Consider the following 20,190-nt stretch of genomic DNA (forward strand, 5'->3'; position numbering starts at 1 on the left):
TCAGGTGGACGGGCTGCGTGGCTTTGTGCTGCATGCTAGTGCTGGTGCTGTCCTTCAACTACATGGGCCTGCTGTGCGGCACGCTGGGATACGACAAGCACGCCTCACCCACCACCCGAGGCTGCATCTCCAACACAGGAGGCACCATGCTCATGGCGTAAGAAACCGTCACTTTTCCAATGGAGCCCCACTTCTGACACTACCTCCAACTCAAAAGTTGCTTTATTGGGCATAAACATAAAACACCACATTTGAAAAAAAAAGTGCACCCCTACCTATGACACCACCTATTTTTAAAAAAGAATCTTACGCCACTTCTGACTAAAAAAAATATCTGGACTTAACAAGATGCCATATTTCAAAATTATGTCAGCTCTCCTACAAAAAAAATGTGTTTGATTGGTGAAACAAAACATTTTTTAATGTAAAAGTTGTTAAAAATGGACTCTCTTGTCTGACCAAAAAAAAAAAAAAAAACTGTTTCATTGGACAGAAAAACAAAGTGGATCCTGAGTTATGTCAGCGCTTCAAAAATATTTTTTTTTAAAAATTGGAATTAGAAAGAAATTTTAAAAAACATTCTTTAATTGGATATACCAAAAACATAACCCACATTTTTTGAACGGATGCCCTATAATCGCCTTGAAAAAAAACAATTGGAACCCCACTTCTGATACCAGCACTGAGAAAAATGTTGTTCATTTAGACATGTAAATAAGAAGCTGTCAACCATATTTTGGAGGCGGATCTTCCCATCTAACACCACTTCTGACGGATGCTACCCCAAACAAAAAAGTTGTATTATATGGCATCCATCCATTTTCTGATCCGCTTTATCCTCACAAGAGTCGCGGGGGGGTGCTGGAGCCTATCCCAGCCGTCTTCGGGTAGGCGGGGGACACCCTGAACCGGTTGCCAGCCAATCGCAGGGCACACAGAGACGAACAACCATCAATGCTCACACTCACACCTCGGGACAATGTAGAGTGTTCTCTTATCCTGCCATGCATGTTTTTGGAATGTGGGAGGAAACCGGAGTCCTCGGAGAAAACTCACACCGGCACGAGGAGAACATGCAAACTCCACGCAGGAAGGCCGGAATCGAACCCATGACCTCTGTCCTGTGCGGTGGACGTGCTAACCAGTTGACCACTATGCCGTCCCATCAAAAAATGTTCCTAAGCTTCTAACACCATTTGTAACAAAAAAGTTAAAAATAAGAGAAAGGCAAAAGACAAGGTAACCATTGGGAAATAAAACGACAGTAAAGTAAAACTGCTCATTCCCTTTCAAGATGCCTGACAGACAAAAGGGTATTACAGATATATAATGTGAAATTGTTCTTTTTTTTTTTTTTTTTTACATTTTTAAATGTATTCTTCTTATTATTCTGTTTGTGATGTGTCTCTGGGTCCCCAGTGGCGTGGGCTTCAGCTTCATCTTCTCTTGGGTTCTGATGGGCCTGCTGACCGCCATCTTCCTGGTGGGCGGCAACATGGAGAAGCTCATCTGTGAGCCCTTTCAAACCAAGGAACTCTTTAAGGCCAGTCATCCAGCGACCAATCAACACGACAATAATCAGCGTGTTTGGTCGACGCCATTCACTCCACTCACTGCTTCCAACTGGTCTCCAGGTGGTGGATGCGCCGTACCTGGTCAATTCGGAGTGGAGGAACTTCATCCCGGGGTACTTGTACAACGACTCGGAGCTGGAGCTCACAGCAGAGAGTTTATACAGGTGAAAATCGGATGTTTTGATTTTGAAATCGGAATTTATTCATATTTCCAAACATTTTTTCCATTGGGAAGTAATGGAAATCTGGCTTGTCTTGTTTTTATGATGGAAGTGGGGCTATCTGGTAATCACTCAATGTGACCACACATTTTTCCTCAATTTGCAATTCCATCTCAATTTGACTGTCTTCAAGACCGCTGACTGGCTCAAAGGGCCTCACGGTGTGCAATTATAACAGAGTAGCTCAATTTTGTCACACTTTGTCGTATTTTTGTTGTTGTTTTGATTTATACTATACTTTCACTTCCTCTTGTGTGGTTATTATCGCATGTTTCCTTTGGGATGGGGGGCATTTTAGGGGGAGTTGTCTCCTTTTTATTATGTCAAAAATGTCTATTTTCTTCATTTTTCATTATTTTTATTTATTATAAATATTATTATTTATGTATTTATTTATTTTTAAAGTATGTTAAAGACATAAATATCTTGATCCTCAATTTTTTGCTTGACAGATAAGTCATTCTTTTTAATCAGTGTTTCCAATTGGACTCTTTTCTGATGCTTGTACATTTAACCTGTACTTTCCCTTCTATGGTTATAATCACATTCTCCATTTTTTTTTAAAAAAACGATTTTCTTTGGGCTGTCCCCGCACTCACAGTCACACCTAGGAACGATTTAGACTCTAAATTTTAGAGTGTTCCCTTAACCTGCTATACATGTTTTTGGAATGTGGGAGGAAACCTGAGTACTGTACCCGGAGAAAACCCACACGTGCACGAGGAGAACATGCAAACTCCAGGAAAGGAATCGAACCCTACATCTCTGCACTCTGAGGCCAATGTGCTTCGCAGTCGACCTCTGTGCCGCCTACCCCAGAGGATGTTTTTTGTTTTTGTTTTTTGTGGAGCTGACATCATTCCTTGCTTCCCAAACATGTTAAGCTCCATTGTGTCCATTTAAAGCCATGAACATGACACAGCAATGTAAACCTAAAGTCAGATTTACAATGTGCAGCCTTCATGCATCTGTGGTTTATCTAAACTACCTGTCCAGAAAGAATGTGTGCGCGCGTGTGTGTGTGTGTGCGCGCGCGCGCGCACGTGCGTGTGAGAGATGCACTTCCTGTCATGTTCGCTGGGTGGCAGCAAACGCTTTGACTAAGATTTCCTCTGTGTCTCCTGCAGCACTTGCAAAGAAAACAAAGGCATCTACTCGGCCCTGCGCTTGGACAAAGTTTTTAACGTCTCGTCTTTCCTCAACGCCACGCTGGTCAGTGAACGCAACATGCGCATTCGCCATCCTGTTGTATGACTCTGGATTATTTTTTTTTGACGTGGATATTTTATCGATGTAAAACGTAGCCTGGGAACATCACTTTAATAAGTGAATTTGATAAGGGTATTCATAAAAATGATGTTATTTGTAATAGCGTTAAAAATTAAACACCCTTCAAGGTATGCAAGGATGAATATCTAAAGTTAATCATATCTATTCATTTATTAATAGTAGACACTACTGAAAAAAATATACATCCATCCATCCATCCATTTTCCGAACCGCTTGATCCTCACTAGGGTCGCGGGGGGTGCTGGAGCCTATCCCAGCCGTCTTCGGGCAGTAGGCGGGGGACACCCTGAATCAGTTGCCAGCCAATCGCAGGGCACACAGAGACGAACAACCATCCACGCTCACATTCACACCTAGGGACAATTTTAGAGAGTTCAATCAGCCTGCCATGCATGTTTTTGGAATGTGGGAGGAAACCGGAGTACCCGGAGAAAACCCACGCAGGCCCGGGGAGAACATGCAAACTCCACACAGGGAGGCCGGAGCTGGAATCGAACCCGGTACCTCTGCACTGTGAAGTCGACGTGCTAACCACTGGACTACCGGGCCGCCCCTGAAGAAAATATGAGTCATATATTTGTTTTATTGGAATAAATTATTTACAGTGTTAAATTTAAATAAACAATAAACAAATAAAAATAAAATAAATGTTAAATACTACTAATGCAACAAATAAATAAGTAAAATTTCAAGAAGTGAATATATGGAAAGCATACATGTAAAATTGAATTAATACAAATAAATAAGTCAAATCACAAAACACCGAAATTAAACTCTAAACATTATTTAATGATATTATTGGCTGCTTAATAAGTCGATACGGCATGAAATTATGCCTTGAGTACATGTGGATGGGAAAACGATAGCTTTCCATTTTTCTTTTCCTAATGTTTATATTCACAGTGTTCACACTGGCACCTCATTGCGAGTGTGCTAATAAAGTGACGTAGCCCAGCCACCTGTTTTTCCAAATAGCTGCCTCCCCTTTCTGCAGTTGGTCAAATCAACAATATTTCCACTTTTTTGTGATGTACTTGTTCTCTCTGCTGACAGTTCACAAAGGACCTGGTGACCCTGCTGAGCAGCGTGAAAATCGACCTGAGAGGGGTCATCTTGCTGGAAGCGGAGGGCAAGCAGAACCTTCTGGATTTCTCAGAGGCGGGCCTGTCGGAAACAAACTACGCGGATTACCTGGAAGAGGTGACGCATCTCACCCAAAATGAGATTCATAGCTATTCTGATTGATGAAAATGCGTTGCACGTTCCTCAAATGGATCACAAAGTGAATTCCCTGTAAATGAAACGTTACCAAAGCGTATAAATGAGATTTCTTTCCGCAGGTCAACAAAGGCGTCACAGTGGTGGACCTGCTTTCGTTTGCCAAAGAGCTGGAAGCCCAGACAGACCTGATGGTATTTCACACCACGCTCCGGTCGTCTGTTCATTTCAATTATTCCTGTTTAATACGCCTCCGCCAGAGCGTCTCAGCCAGGCCTAGTGGGGCTTCGCTTGTAGTAAAGTAAACATGTTTGCAAATCGACGCTTTCTACGAGTAAAGAGCGGTGGGAAGTAACGCAGTACAAATACTTGCTTACAATGCTCTTGACTGACTGAGACTTGGTGGCTCTCAGGTGGTAATTTCCATCCATGGCCTTATTCAAGAAAATTGTTGGATTTGGAAGATGGACCAAAATTGTATGGATGGATCCCAAAAATAATTGAAAAAAAAAAGATTGTATGAGATCAGAAACCGTTAACATTGGCAGCACAGAACGCCCCCGGAATAAACAAGGCCGTGTTTGCTTTCATGTCTTATTTTGAGGATCCGATCAATGATGTGATTGATTGATTGGCAAATTATGACATTACAATTAATCACCGATTTTGCAGAGGTTGCAAAATCTCTGCCGATCCGATCCAGCCGATCAGATGCGTGTGAAGTCTAGTTACCTAAATGTCCAATAAATATAAAGCTGCCTTGCGTTGCCTATTTTTACACCTTTATATTTGTGTTTTATTTACAGTATTTAACCTTTATTTGTCGATCTCAGGCCATTGAGAACAGATTTTGCAATGTCGACTTGGCAGCAGACGGCAGAGTAAAATTAATAGGTATTAACAAAGTAACACATTAGAAGGGGTGTAATTGAAAGAAGCGGCCCGGTAGTCCAGTGGTTAGCACGTCGGCTTCACAGTGCAGAGGTACCGGGTTCGATTCCAGCTCCGGCCTCCCTGTGTGGAGTTTGCATGTTCTCCCCGGGCCTGCGTGGGTTTTATCCGGGTACTCCGGTTTCCTCCCACATTCCAAAAACATGCATGGCAGGCTGATTGAACGCTCTAAATTGTCCCTAGGTGTGAGTGTGAGCGCGGATGGTTGTTCGTCTCTGTGTGCCCTGCGATTGGCTGGCAACCGATTCAGGGTGTCCCCCGCCTACTGCCCGGAGACAGCTGGGATAGGCTCCAGCACCCCCCGCGACCCTCGTGAGGATCAAGCGGTACGGAAGATGAATGAATGAATAATTGAAAGAAGGTAAAAACATTTCAGTGTACAGTTAACCCCTGCGTATTCGCAGTTTGGCATCCACAAAATGCCCCATCTTTTTTTCTGGGAATTCACTCTCCGTTAATCACATAAAACTCACTTATGTGCTGTTTTCGCGTTCAAGCTAAAGCCATGTCTCATAAAAAGTCTTGTCTAATAGAGAAAATGTGCTTTGCCGCCATCTTGTGCCATCCATTAGGCCTACCAACCATTTTAAGGTGGATGTTAATTTCTCGCTCTATATTACAAACTACAACATTATTAGGTGTGTAACAAGGGGGGTATTTTTTGGGGTGTGTGTGATCCAGCCTCGTGGTCCCTTGCAAACGTCATTGAAAGGTCTCGTGGGCACCGTGCGACAAATCCACAGCCAGCAGGTGGTCCCCATGCAGCAAGCCATGGTAACGCTCCAGCTCACGCCGCACCCCTTTTCCACCTGCATTTGCAGCCCCTCCCTCTTTTAATTTTGTTTTGTTGACATTTCACTCTGTACCAAATGAGCCGTGAGCCTCTCTTAAGAAGACAGGCCATCTATTCCAATGTACTTCTTTATGCTTGTTTTCTACTTTCATCGTCAAGAAATATGTTAGAGCCAGGGTAAGCGCGCACAAAAGTGTGTCCATTTTGTGTTTTTGTTGTTGTTGTTATTTCATTACTTTGTGCAATGTGGAAGCCGTGTTTCCAACAAGCGGTGCAGGTAGCAAGTAAGGCGACAGTAAATATTTGCGATACGGTGAAATCCCTCCCCGCCCAATGAAACATTTACACTTGTTTGTGTATTTCTTGTGTAATGCTGCTTTTGTGCTTGGCGGAGGTAATACAAGCAATACTGAACTGCACTGCTTGATGTAAACAGGTTATGAGAGTGGTATCTGTTTTTCTGATGGCACAACTGAAAAAAATGTACCTCATTTTAGAGCAGCGGTTCTTAACCTTGTTAGAGGTACCAAACCCAACCAGTTAATATGCACATTCACCGAACCCTTCATTAATGAAGACAAATAAAAATATGATTTTTTTAAAAAATTCAAGACAAAAAAACTGAAAAAAGGAAATAAATTATTTTCCTGTATTCCCCATCTCCATTCAGTTTTCCCTCAGTTTTGCCGGTGTGAGACTAGAGTTGCTTAACTTGGCATGACAAATCATGCAGATAGGAGTCTCATCGCGTTCCGTGATGCATGTGAATCCACGTTGTACATAGTTTGTCTGACCACTTTCTTTTTTTACTCGACATAGCATGTATCAAAACATTGTTTGTTTGTTTTTTTTTAATCATGTGACTTACTATCATGATAGTCACACGTTGATGACTGAGCGAACTTCATTTCCCACAGCACTGATTGGTCAAGCAATGTAATGTGATCATCTGCAGCCAGCGATGGCCAAGTGGGCGTGTCATAATTAATTGGCATGTTGAGTCAGGTGTGTCTTAACCTCCATGGCAGAGGCTTCGTGGAACCCCTGAGACCGATTCACCGAACCCCTGGGGTTCAATCGAACCCAGGTTAAGAACCACTGCTTTAGAGGGATACAGTCACATTGTGTGTGTGTGTGTGTGTGTGTGTGTGTGTGTGTGTGTGTGTGTGTGTGTGTGTGTGTGTGTGTGTGTGTGTGCGCACACAGGTCTATATCCTTCAAAGCAATGATTCCCATCCACAACAATTTCAATTGATGTGTCCAAATTTCAGATGTACAAATGTGCTATCTCAAATCCTCCTTTCCTATTGAAATGAATGCATATGTCATTAATCCGTTACATTGCCCCCCCCCCCCAAAAAAAACTAACATTTGAACACAATTTTCTGCAGGAAAATTGGTCAAAATTGTCAATTATATATATATTATAATAACAGAATGGAAAGGAAGAAGTAGAACAACAAAATATAGGAGCTGCTGGAAAGGCAGCCACTCACGCGGCGCCAATTTTTCAACCACCAAGCACAGAGTCCCTTGATGAATGTCGTGGCCAAAAAATGCTGAGAAAAGTCCACATCAGGTCCACACGACATAACAACAAACACAAAGTGACAAAACAAACACAAAAAAAGCAAGGCTCATGAGAGCACTTGCCGACGGCTGCCTACTCGGGCGCCATCTTGACTTAAAAAAAAAAAAGTTCAAGTACCACTGTACTTTCTGTATTTTTTGTGATTGTTAGGTGGTGTGCCGTGGGATTTTTCGACTGTCAAATGTGTCTTGGCTCAGTAATGGTTGGGAAACACGGCTTTAAGATGTGGTATTGAAGGACTTTGTGGCCAAAATGCCAACAAGCTTCCACTTACAATCAACAGTTGGACATTTTGCTTTCCTTCTCTTTGAAAGTGATGGTCACATATTTTATTGTGTCAAAACCACCTGATTCTCTCAACTAATGGCCGTCGCCTCAATTAGTCACAACGTACATCATCCATTTATTTTTGGAAAAATTATTTCCAAATGAATCTATTTTATACATAGCGCTTGTCCTCGTTTACAAGCAGCTACCCAAATGTGGATAAGTGGTCTCGTAAATGGATGATGAACTCAAGGGTCTTTTCATTTTGGAACACAATCCTTTTGCATGTGTGATGTGACAATTGTGGTTACTTTTGAGATTATATCGTTTCTGTTGAGTCATCATAATCCGGGCATACCTCTTGCTTTGATGGTTAGTCGTGCTGCACTTTGATTTTCTTTCATTTGTCTCCGTTGAAGAGCGCCCTGAACCAGAGCATGAGGTTCCTGGAGAGAACTTCCTCTGACCTGCCAGTAAGTCAACCATATACCCTGTCATAATTTGGCCCTTTGATCAGTAATAATTTCGTGATACCGGTGAAGAGTTAAACCAACTCAACAGGCGAGAGCTAGCTATAAACTAAAATAGTAGGTCATACCCTACCTCATTGCTTCCAACAGATAGCTACGCAACACTCATCACAAAAGATTCAACTGAAAGAGATTTGTTAAAATAAATACATAGCCGATAGCCTGACAGGAATGGGAACTAGCTAGAGGCTACCATAGCGGTGTTCACTCAAGCGACCCAAACGAATTCCGCTCACAAGAGATCTTGAGTCAATCTAGTGAACTTTAGTTGAAGAAAAGCCACTCAGTCGGCTCCATATGTGAGTCGTATGAAGCCAATGAGAACGAAACCTTTGAAGGATAAAACTACCAAAATGAAACAAACAACATAATCAAATCAAGTGCTGCAATAAGCCAAAGAAACAGCCAAACAGATAACTAAATGTCGTGTTTCTTGTCCATAGAACAAGGTCTTAGCCATACTGGACGCCATCAATGCAGCCCAGTATCTCATCTCCCAGAATGCGACACATCTTATTGACCGGGTACCATCATGACTCCCATTACAGATAGATGCTATTTCATATTACGATAATATAATTGACCGTTTTTAATGTGTTTTCCCCTTCAGGAAAGTGCAAAATACACATCAACCATTGTGGGTTACTTCCATCAATACACAGAGTGGGTCAAGACATCTGTAAGTCGTAATACTGTAATAACACATTAATAATACATCACATTATTATTAAAGTATATTAATATGCAGTGCACTGTCATTTTTACGCCACCTTGATGCAGTTGGCCTTGGAGGTGGCCCCGTGCAAGCCTTTCAGCAACGTGCTGGACACAATGGAAATCTTTACCTGCAGCTTCCTGGTGGACTCGATGGTATCCGATATATCAGATATCATAAAAGCTAAAAATTAAATGGTTTCCTCAATTGAATTTGACTGTTTTTACATATTTTGGGACTGAAAATGAATATGCTGCTGTCAAATACTGTAATATGATTCAAGTTTTCGTAGGGGTGCGGGTCTGTTATCTCATCCAATTGTTTTCCACCAAAAATCTTGATTTGAAAATGTTCCCTTTCCTGCATCTATATGACAAAGTACAATTCAATTCGCTGATGGTAATGCCTAAGGGATGCTTATGGTGCAGAACGTGTTCTGGATGGGTCTGGGCTGCAGCACGCTCTTCCTCATCCCAAGCATTGTACTCGCCGTCAAGCTGGCCAAGTTCTACCGCAGGATGGACACGGAGGACGTTTACGATGAGTGAGTGCTTTATTATATATATATATATATTTATTTATTTTTTTTAATCACGCAGCACTGTCAGAAAACAGTCAGAATTAGTTGGAGAATGAAATTTGAGTGAGATATTGTTTTCAAGCTTCTTTTGTTTGACCCTAACTCTTTCTTCCCGCTTTTATTTCTTCCTTCTTCGTAGTTCCTCCGTTTCCGGGACTTGGCATTTTACTTTGTGATAACCATTTCTACTATTTCCCATCATCCAGCTCACCCTTCATCATCTCTTTTTTCTTTTGGCATCTTCCTCTTCTTTACAATCTGCACTTTACAAAGACACTACAAAGGCATGATTTCTTTAGTATCCGGGAAAGTCTGGTATCTTCCTGGGGCATTCCGTAGAACATTATTGTGTTTTTAATTTTTCCATGAAACGCCCATTTCTGCTTTCCACCGCTGAATTGTTTACGACTACAAATTCTTGGTGCTGTTTTATGGGGTGAAAAGTGTCCCTTAGCTTTCACTGAAGGGCTCTCGCAATCGCGACCTTACAAAAGCTTGACTGCGCTCCGCTGTAAATAACAGAAAAGAAAACGGTGCCCTCGATGAAAAGGACCAGAAGCATGCCACATGTTTTCATCTCACATCTTTCATGCTTTTGTTTGTATGCAATGTTTTGTTTTCAGTATGGAAAGTGGTAATAATGGTTATCATAGCGAGCCCGCGCAAGGCATCCTAAACCCCCCCGTGACCAGGTAAATATGCTCGTTGGTAGTCCAGTGCATGCAATACGGTGGCGGGAGCATGCGCACGAGCACACTCACACACACAACCTTTTATCCAGTGGACTGTATTTTACATTTAGGTTTAGCTTATATTTTTTCGAGCGTTTCAACTGATCGACAAAAACCGCATAGCCCTATTGACACCTTGTATTCATAAGGCTTCATTTCGACTTTGGAGGCATTCAAAGGCTATGCGGCCACACAAGTACATTGCCTACCTTAAAGCCGACAACGGCGTCTGTTGATTGTGCGTGACCACCCGTTTATCTAGGTTTGCTTTGAATTTGGAGTTGTTTTTTTCCAGGGTTCAACGGACTATGCGGATGACCTCATAGCTTTTTTAGCCTCGGTCTACAGTTATCGGAGTTATTTGGATATTTGCGGAATTGAAATGACTGTGCAGCCGAGCGCATGAGCGTTATTCGGAGGATGCATTTGTGTGGGTTGTCTGGGATTTATGAAGGGTTCTAAGGCTATGTGGATGACCACATAGCATTTCTCTCGGTCAGTTTTTCACTTTATTGCTTGTTTGTTTGTTTTTTCGCAATTCCACCGACCATTTAGACAACCACATAGCTTTATCCAGGATGTGATTTTGATCAGATTTTTTTCTTTTTTTAATTTTTGAGGGATTCAAATGGCTCAGCGGACGATCCAGGGCCTGCGCTTATCTAATTTAGTTCAGGTTAAAGATGATGTAATTCTATTTCACCCCTCTCGATAATGCCTGACGCAAGGCTGACATACAGTTGAGCCACAAACATATCGCTTGCCAGAGGCTGAGCTGCACTGTGTTTTGTTTCCTGAATAATGTATGGGAACTGGGCACTTCTTTGGTACAATACTGAATGTTCCATAAGAGAAATTCCTAATTCCTAATTCCCAAGACATGTATCTTACAGCTTTGCTAAATGCCAATGCAGGGAAAGCATTAAAAAAGCGCTCCTAAGGAATTGTTTGTGAATCCATCCTTCAATTTGGTTGCTGCTGTATGTTTTGCGAGGTGGCGGCGTTGCAGGACGAACATCCTGCACGCCACGTATGACGTGTGCCACAAAATCATTGTCTCCTCTCGTTTAGAATCAGCCAAAGTCCAATGAATGTGCACCTGATCCTTTTGTTCCCAGAGAGGCAAGCATGGCAAAAACGCTTGGGATTGTGCTTCTTTTCTTTTCCGCTTTAATGTCACATAAAATAACAAAATAACTGCATGCGTTGGGGTTTTTTTTGTTGTTGTTGTTCTTCTTACCGGTTGACTATGAGCCCATAACGTTAAGCGGAGAGAAAAACATGTAACAAAAATGTGATCATTATTAGTCTTAATTAGCATAATTCGTCATAAAACAAGCAGGGTATGAAAATGAGTATGAAATTATAAACTGGAGGAAATTAAAGGCTTTTTAACACCACAACATTTTGTGTATACTGTCACAAACATTTTTTTCAGCAATAAAGTACTGTAGCATGAATTTAAAAAATAAAAATCTGTTTGTTAGTTTCAAAGTGAAAATGAAATAAGATTGAAGGTGAAAGCTTGGAAGCGGAAAAACAAACAAAGAACTGGCACTGAGAAAAAGAGAATCTCTGAAGACTGACATTTAAAAACATTCCAATCAACACATATTTGATTTGGATTTGATTCTAAATCATATATGTGTTGATTTATTTTTTCAGTGGCGGTGCCTGTTTGGGTGACTTTTTCATGTTTTGCTCTCTTGCCTAATGAGCTTCTTGTTTTTAATCCCAATAGGTGCTGTTTTTTTCTTTTTTGGTGGGATGGGGGGGTCCCTTTTCTCTCTTTTTCTTCCCCCATCTATGGCTTCTAATAATGTTGTTCCTGTGCCAGCATCCCAACATACGATACCATGAACAGGTTCCCGCGGGCCTCGGCTCCTCCGAGGCACATCGACTGGTGACCGAGAGCCCACATTTTCTTGTGGCTCCCGACAGGTACTTTTTGTGTGTGTGTGTGTGTGTTTCTGATAGCATCTTGTTTGGTTTAAGAGCACCTCTTCTTCCAGCATGGATCAGCCTTTTCCGTCTTCCGTGATCGTAACATTTCCACAATCAGTTTTTCTTACTAAAAATATGACCTTACCTTAACGCATTGGCATTTTCGTCATTGCAGCCATAGACATCAAAGATCTGTTTTTACTGGGCTGGCAGTGACTGATTTAATCTTACGCAACATTTCTGTTTCCCCTTGTAGAATAAAATTACGTTTTGTTTTGGGGGGTTTTTTCCCACAATGCTCCGAGTTCATTCTTATGAGGTGCATTGTTTTCCCCGTACATGCCAAATACAGTTCTTGCAACATTCCGACTTTTACATGTCCTGCTCTGACATTTCAAATTTTCTTCTTTTCATTTTTTTTTTTGTAAAATACAGAATGTTTTTTCTTTTAACTTAATTTTCATCATGTTTTTATGACATTTTGCTCCTTGCATTTCCTGTTAAAAAAATGCTAAAAATCTTAATTCATATTTTTCTCCCAAAAGAAAATCTTTGTTCATATGAATTTTCTGACGCTACTCCTTTTTTTCCCCTGCAAAATTAACATGTTCATGTAGAAGTTTTGTTATTCTCACAAAACAGACTGTTGTGAAACATCCTGACATTATTGATTTAACATTGTTTTTTTTTTCTTTTAAACTGGTTGTTTTTGTAAGATAACGCGAATTTCCAACCTTCTACTCCAAGCATTTTATGATAAATTGTCCACTGTAGTAACCGCTGTCCCTGAAAGGGTTAAATGTAAAAGAGTATGACATTGTTCTTCTCAATATTTTTAAAATTCTTTTAACATTAAAAAAAACATTTTGTTGTACTTTCATAACCCTTTATTTTCATAACATTCCATTTTTAGGGGGTCATAATACTTTAGTATTGCAGGCTCTAACCATTCCTTGCAATGAATCCTCCTTTCTCTCTGTCTTTTAACTCACCTCAATTCTTTATTGAAGCTTCTTTTAGAGCGTTTCTTCTCCTGAGACTGGCGTCATGGTGTGACTCAAAATCATTTCCTGATTTTCCTTTTATGGAAATGCTGCATGAGGGCAGTATCTTCTTTTGTTTTATTTTGTTTTGCATGAATCTTATTTCATATAACTTGATGTTGTGTTGTGAGTTCCATGAAGCCAGAGGGGCCATTTCACATGGCCGATATTGAAATTTCCAAGTGAATTATACACGCACACGCACGCACACACACACACACACTAAAATGATGCATCCTATATGACTCAGTCCACCCTCATTTATTTCTGGGCGCTGTTTAACGTCGGAAAGATAAATGAGAAAGTGTCCACTCGCGGCCAAAACGATCGTGTTTTTATGTTCATGTATTGAATTTTGGGAAGCAATGCAGAAGAGCTACCAAGAGAAACCCAGCACGAACCTTCACAAAACCGCAGTATTAACGTGGACTCAGCTGCAGATATTATTTTGGCACCAAATTGAACCACGTTTTGACCCCAAAATCTAAATAATACAAATAAAAAGATGCGATAAATCTGTAGTTTTTGTGCTGTATTTATTTTTCTTTTTAGTTGTGGGTTAGCTTTGGCGTTATCACAATAGTGCATTTTTGCGTGGCATCGTTTCTTGGAGAAAAACATTCAAAAAGATTTTTTTTTTTAAACAGGTGTAATTTATTTATTTTTTTACAAAATGTTCTTGTGTCATTATGACTTTTTTTCTCATAAAATGACATTTTCGTAAAACCGGGAATATTTTGTTTGATCACTACAGGATAACCTTATTCTCAAGAAATTCAAAATCGTTTCTTTGGAATTTTCTTTTTTTGTCATTTCCAACATGTATTGCTTTTATCGTTTTCATACCAGTTTTGAATAAATGTCAGGAAAGACTTATGAGCCCACAGCTGTCCAAATAATAATTGACTTTTTTTTTTTTTGTGAACCTAACCGCAAATTAAAGTCTTTAAAAATCTTCATTGAGGCCGGGAGGAGTCATTGTTTAATAAAAAAAATTTTAACATCATCATTTCTTTTTTAACACTTGAGAGCCTGAGCTAGTTTACTCTCCCAAACTTCATGAGCAAATATTGCCACTTGTTTGATATACGATGCCAAAGTCTAATTCTTTCATGTTCACCTCCACAGCTGCCACGAACTTCACTGGAACTAAAAAAATAAATGTTTTCAATGAAGACGTGCACGGTGAGTTGTCCGCACCGTGTTTTTATTTTATTTGGTGATAGATTGATGACATGAGTTTCGATTGTTTTGGATCGATAGGCGGGAATAAAACCATCAGAGGCGGCGCCATTCATGCGGCCATTTAACAAGCAATTTGCTTCTTGCTGGAGCCCCAAACAATTCCATTTCTATGTCTCCATGCCAAAAGTGATTCCTTGAAATGACTTTTTTGCCTCATGAGACGACGAGTCGATGTACATGCCAAATGACAATGCTGGCTTTTTGAATGAATCTGAGAAAAAAAATGAAAGGACAACAGATTTATGAGGACAAAGTCGTCGGTCTTGGTTCAGAATACTAGATTAGTCAGTAAATAGAATGTGTGTGTGTGTAGAGCACACTTTTTTTTAAATTAAGAGGTAGAACTTACCAATTCACGTTTCTTTTGGTGAAAACTATCCTTATCTTTTTCCCAAAAATGAATTTTTGCGGTTGCTATTTTTGTACTCTCACTGTCATGCCCCAAGATTGTACTTGGTGGGACCAAAGCCTTGGCGAAATGGGAAAGTCGTATTTTGTATTATGTCAAGGAGCAACGTTTAGCCTGCATTGTTAAGGAGGGTGTACAGTATATGCACACTTCAGGTGAAGTCTTCCTGAATCCTAAATTATATTTCATTGTTTTGGGATCCTAATTTGTGCTAGAGTTATACTGTCAATGATTGATTTAAAGATTGGGGCAGCGTCAATTCATCTTGATCTTTCGCTTCGTGGCAAGACTCAGTCCATATTTACTGTACAGTGGTACCTCTACTTACGAACGTCTCTTCAGACGGAATTTTCAAATTACGGAATGCTCCAACAGGAAAACATTGCCTCTTGTTACGAAAGAAATTTCAAAATACGAAAAATAAAAATACGGTATGGGCTGCTACTCGCAGCTCCGATTTTCCTGAACGCAACATACTGCTGCTCTCCCATTGGCTGTTATCGAGCATCATCCTGGCATCCCATTGGCTAAGTGGGACCTCTTCAGTTTGAGTCTATGTGTGTAGATGTGTGTCTATGCAGCGTCCTCGTCATTCACCCCTCGTACCTTGAGGAGTTCCGATAGTTTTACATACAGTAAATGTGAATCGCTCACTATGCCGATGTTTGCCTTGGACATTTTCGAAGGATTGTTAAAAGCTGACAAAAGCAAACGTCCTTGGATCAGTTCTTGACAAAACGCCAGGAAAAAACCACTTCTGAGTGAGAACATGAACTCAAGGGGGCAAAAAATGATGAGGACCCATTTAAAAGTTAAATGACCATCATTTTTATTCTTTATTCTTTGTTTTTTACATTATGCACAACTCTCAATTATTGTGCCATAATCTAATTGTAACATGTATTTATTACATATTTTAATGCAATTTTATGCTTTAGGAAACATTTATGTCTGAATTTTGAGTGGGCTCGGAACGAATTAGGGCCTTTACATGGAAAATGCATCTTGACTTACAAAATTTTCTAGGACAGAAATTTCTTCCAGAACCAATTAATTTCATAAGTAGAGATACCACTGTACTACAAACCTTCACGTAGCATATATCTCATAACATTGTTTTGACTGTAAAACTAACAAATTTGAATTCCCTTTGGTCTTCTAGGCAAACCGAGGCCCACTCAACTCTAAAACAGGATTTTTCTCTCACCACGAAGAACTTGTTTTCATCTTGATCATCCTTCCTGCTGGACATCAACGGGGCTACCGCCTAGCTGTTTACATTTCTTTGGAGGCAAAAATCCAAAGTGGACTTCAATCTCTTTTTGACGACAACAACAGCGGCTAAGTAGCCACGGGAAGGTAACGACACGCTGCTCAAGGACCTGCCAATAATCTTTGCTTCGTTATTCTCGAGGACAACAGAAAATGACGCCTATTGTTATGTTGGCAGTATGTCGGCATCAACAAGGTGAAAAAAACAAATGGACAAACCAGAGCTAGCATGACTTTTAAATGTTTACAGTCATACACAAAGTAACATCGTCCTTGTGGATATTTTGGGCTTGTTGCGACTTTTGCCTTTCACGTTGGCATTTACTGCTCACCCTGCGACGTGCTTATGCCGCTTTCAGAGTTTGTAAACTGAATATTTTTAGGGGAGACTTTTTTTGAAATGGTAAAGCTGTCTGCTTAACTTTTTCTCTACTTCTGCAAATTTTACCAGACTCTCTGTGATGAAATTTGACTTTAGGCTCCATCCAATGTCCTTGATTATGGTTTTTTGTTTTGTTTTGTTTTTTGTGCGCCGAACACAGGGAGCTGTACATTCAGATTGCGTTCAAATTTTGCACATTCATAACAGTACTTGAGATCTCCACGTGGACCAAAAACTGTATCTTTTTCTTAAATCTTCTTAAATCTTAAATCATTCAAAAACGGAGTCAACCGGGGTTTTTTTCCAGGTTCTTTCCCTTTCATTTACAAAAAGCAAAACAAAAAAAACAGTTGAACCAAAGAGTGACTTTTCGTTCATAAAATCAACATTTGACATGACTGATTAAATGTCTATTGAAAAATATATGGACATGGAATGAAAAAAATCCTTATTTTCTTTTTAGGTTATTAAATCACAATCCAACCCCTTCAATAAACCTCAGGACCTTTTTTAATGATGACTCAAATGGAAAACAATCACAGATAAACAATCACTACCCGATTAAATCAATCGCAACCCGAAATATATCCCCGATAGCTATTTCCATCACTGTACTTTATTTTCAAATTTCCGTGCTTTATTAACGTTTGTCTCTTTGGTGAATTAACATTTTAATGACAAAGTAGAGAAATATTGTTCACAAGCGAAACAATTTTTTTCACAGTAGATCTCAGGCTTTTCCCACAATTTTTACTAATTTGACCCTACATTTTTTTCTCATCAGAACAACGTGGATACATTCATCGATAACTGAGCTAGAGCAAGCGAATGTATTCCAGTTTGTTTTTCTTCATTTTGTGCATTGTGCGCTAATGCTAACATATCCTGCTAACATACCGCTTCTGAGTTTACAGACTAGTTGCTGTTTGTGAAAACAAAAACACACTAGACAATCGGTTCCTCCAACAATAAGAGATTTTGGGGATGATCAATGAAACAAGCAAAATAACACTTTCTGATTGACACAGCAAGCTCGTGCCTAAATAGTGTTAGAAACTGCCAAATCTCATTCCAACAAACTACTGTAAGCTAGGCCACCTTTAGATCTATTTGAATCAAAAGGTCATATTCAGTTGAACCAATGATCAAACTGTCGATTCTTACAGTTGTAAGAACGTTTTTACTCAGTTGTTAGCTTCCATTCATCCTACAGTGGTACCTCGACAGTGCAAGTGCCCCAATTTACAAGTTTTTCAAGGTACCAGCCATTGCGTGTTTTTTGTTTCTGGGACAAAAATGTAAATATTTAATAAGGGTGAATGTTGCTTTGACATACAAGTAAAGTGATTTAGAATCATGGTATCACACTATTTGATTCAAAAGTTGAAATATATTTTAAAAATAGCACTTAGCATTGTGGTATTACACTGATAAATGTGACGGACCAAAACAACACTGTTATAATTGAAAATCATAGCGTTTGGCTACCCATGCTAATCATGTTTAGCTGCTAGCTTGTAAGATAACCGCCCTTTTTTACTCCATCCAGTTGAAGTAAAGGAAATGGAGTTCTACATACGAATTATGTTTATAGCAGAAGATTGCACATACACACATTCACAGGTTTCACACTTACTGGTGTAACCTTTATTGAGATAATAATTTAAAAGGCCTTTGCGCAGATGTTGGCTAACTTTTCTGGCTCAGTTCTTATTTCTTGCAATAGAATCAGGATCAGTTTTTTGTTGTTGTTGTTCTTCAAGAATTTGGATGTGGGCAGGCAACGCTTGATTTTTCTTAAGTGCTTCAATGTGTAAATTGTGAATAAAGTTTTCCTTTCAGCTTGTAATCATTGTCTTCAGTCATTCTTGTGAGTGTGGCTCAATAATGATATACTGTATACATGCACATACAGTGAAACCTCGGTTTTCGAACATCTCTGTTCTTGACCAAATTGGTTTTCGACCAAATATTTTGAGTTTTTTATGCCACGGATTACGACCGAAAATTGGTTCTCGACCAAACTGAGTGCACTTGAATGCGCCACTTGACTCCTCTCGCCTTCCTTACACGAGGAAGTGATGCTTCCTCATGTAGCGTTCCATTGTGAGCAGACGTGTTCAATAAAGATTTTTTTTTAAAAGAGAGTGGTTTCGGTTTTCGAACAAATCGGTTTTCGAATAGTCTTCTGGAACGCATTATGGTCGAAAACCGAGGTATGAGTGTATATGTAAATATATGAATACAATTATATATTATTGATCAAATTCATATATGTATGTATAATATATGTATGTATTCCTCTACAACAAAATCATGTTTGCAGCAAGAAATTTTTCACAACAGAGGGTTTTTCACTGTAGCAAATTTTATCTGAGATGTAAACACACACACACACACACAAAACGTATATGTGTACTCTTTATTTTTATTCCAATACTGCACGTATTGCATAATTATGAGCATACACTTATTTGCTTATTGTTTAACATTAACATACAATTTTTATATTAATCACTCCACTTTGTTAGTTTAAAAAAGTCATTTATACTCTTTTATGAAAAAAAGGAAGTTTCAATATCTATAATTATATTCCAAACTTTACTTGTATAAAATGCACCTGAAGCATAACAGGACTGTAATGAATAATATGTCTACTGTATACAGTACTGTAACACCTTATGAATATGTAATTGATCAATTTAATGATACAAAACTAAGGAAAAAAAACACCCAAAAATCTGTTCCATTTTTGGCTTATGCTGTAAAGCAACATTTGAATTTACTATCCATTCGTGAAAAAATAATTGATAGAAAATAAAAGTATTGATTTGTTAATTTTTATCTGATTTAAATCAATGACTTTTGAAATCAAACAATCCGAATCCCAAAGACACTTCATACGGTACAGTACTGTACTGTATAGCCAATGTGCAGTTGTGCAAAGAGAAAAAAAAGGAAATAAATTGCAAAATTTACGATCAGCATTCACTTGCACTTAGATCAATTTCTTGGATAATGTGTTTTATTTTGCTTCCTCCGTCTTTCATTTTGATCACTTTTAACCTCTCTTCCAGCTTCAGAGCTCTTGTCTTCGCTGCTTGGCATCCAAAGGTCCTTTTTATAGCCATTTTAGCAATGCAGCGAAATACTTCCTGGACTATTGCGCATGTGCAAAGCAGTGTGGTGGTTGCTGTTGCAGTTTCGGAGCGAAGCAGTAGGAGTCGCTGTTGGCTGAGGTTGGATTAAACTTTTGCGGAAGGCTTGTTTTCGTGAATCTCATCGCGAGGCAAGAGCAGAGAAAAATATTTCATATAACGGAACAGGGGGATTTTTCGTTGTAAGGGGAGCAGAAAAGTGGGAATGGCTTTCATGCATGAAAATGTTTTCACACTCGGGGGTATTTTCGCCCATGTTGGTTTCGTTGTAGAGGA

At 39.5% G+C, this 20,190-nt stretch overlaps 1 protein-coding gene across 11 annotated transcripts in view; it reads left to right on the forward strand.

Moving 5' to 3' along the window:
- prom1a (prominin 1a) overlaps positions 1-18,605 on the forward strand; it is a 71,909-nt gene extending 53,304 nt beyond the window's left edge. For 2 of the 11 annotated variants that reach the window (XM_086106137.1, XM_086106139.1), the window contains 16 exons: positions 5-157; positions 1,420-1,543; positions 1,635-1,738; positions 2,923-3,007; positions 4,139-4,285; positions 4,426-4,497; positions 5,936-6,028; positions 6,207-6,224; positions 8,325-8,378; positions 8,879-8,959; positions 9,046-9,114; positions 9,216-9,305; positions 9,579-9,694; positions 10,354-10,422; positions 12,299-14,633; positions 16,265-18,605. In XM_086106137.1, the coding sequence (XP_085962263.1) occupies positions 5-157; positions 1,420-1,543; positions 1,635-1,738; positions 2,923-3,007; positions 4,139-4,285; positions 4,426-4,497; positions 5,936-6,028; positions 6,207-6,224; positions 8,325-8,378; positions 8,879-8,959; positions 9,046-9,114; positions 9,216-9,305; positions 9,579-9,694; positions 10,354-10,422; positions 12,299-12,368 (1,345 nt within the window). In that variant the 3' untranslated portion in view covers positions 12,369-14,633; positions 16,265-18,605. Of the gene's footprint in view, positions 1-4; positions 158-1,419; positions 1,544-1,634; positions 1,739-2,922; positions 3,008-4,138; positions 4,286-4,425; positions 4,498-5,935; positions 6,029-6,206; positions 6,225-8,324; positions 8,379-8,878; positions 8,960-9,045; positions 9,115-9,215; positions 9,306-9,578; positions 9,695-9,869; positions 14,634-16,264 lie in introns of all 11 variants that reach the window. The other 9 variants (XM_086106138.1, XM_086106141.1, XM_086106136.1 and 6 more) reach the window with 8 other exon arrangements.
- Positions 18,606-20,190: the final 1,585 nt, after the last annotated feature.

This window comes from Hippocampus guttulatus, chromosome 2 (assembly GCF_054856545.1).
Source record: "Hippocampus guttulatus isolate MCC_2025c chromosome 2, RoL_Hgut_1.0, whole genome shotgun sequence".
In the NCBI taxonomy this organism is placed as follows: Eukaryota; Metazoa; Chordata; class Actinopteri; order Syngnathiformes; family Syngnathidae; genus Hippocampus; species Hippocampus guttulatus.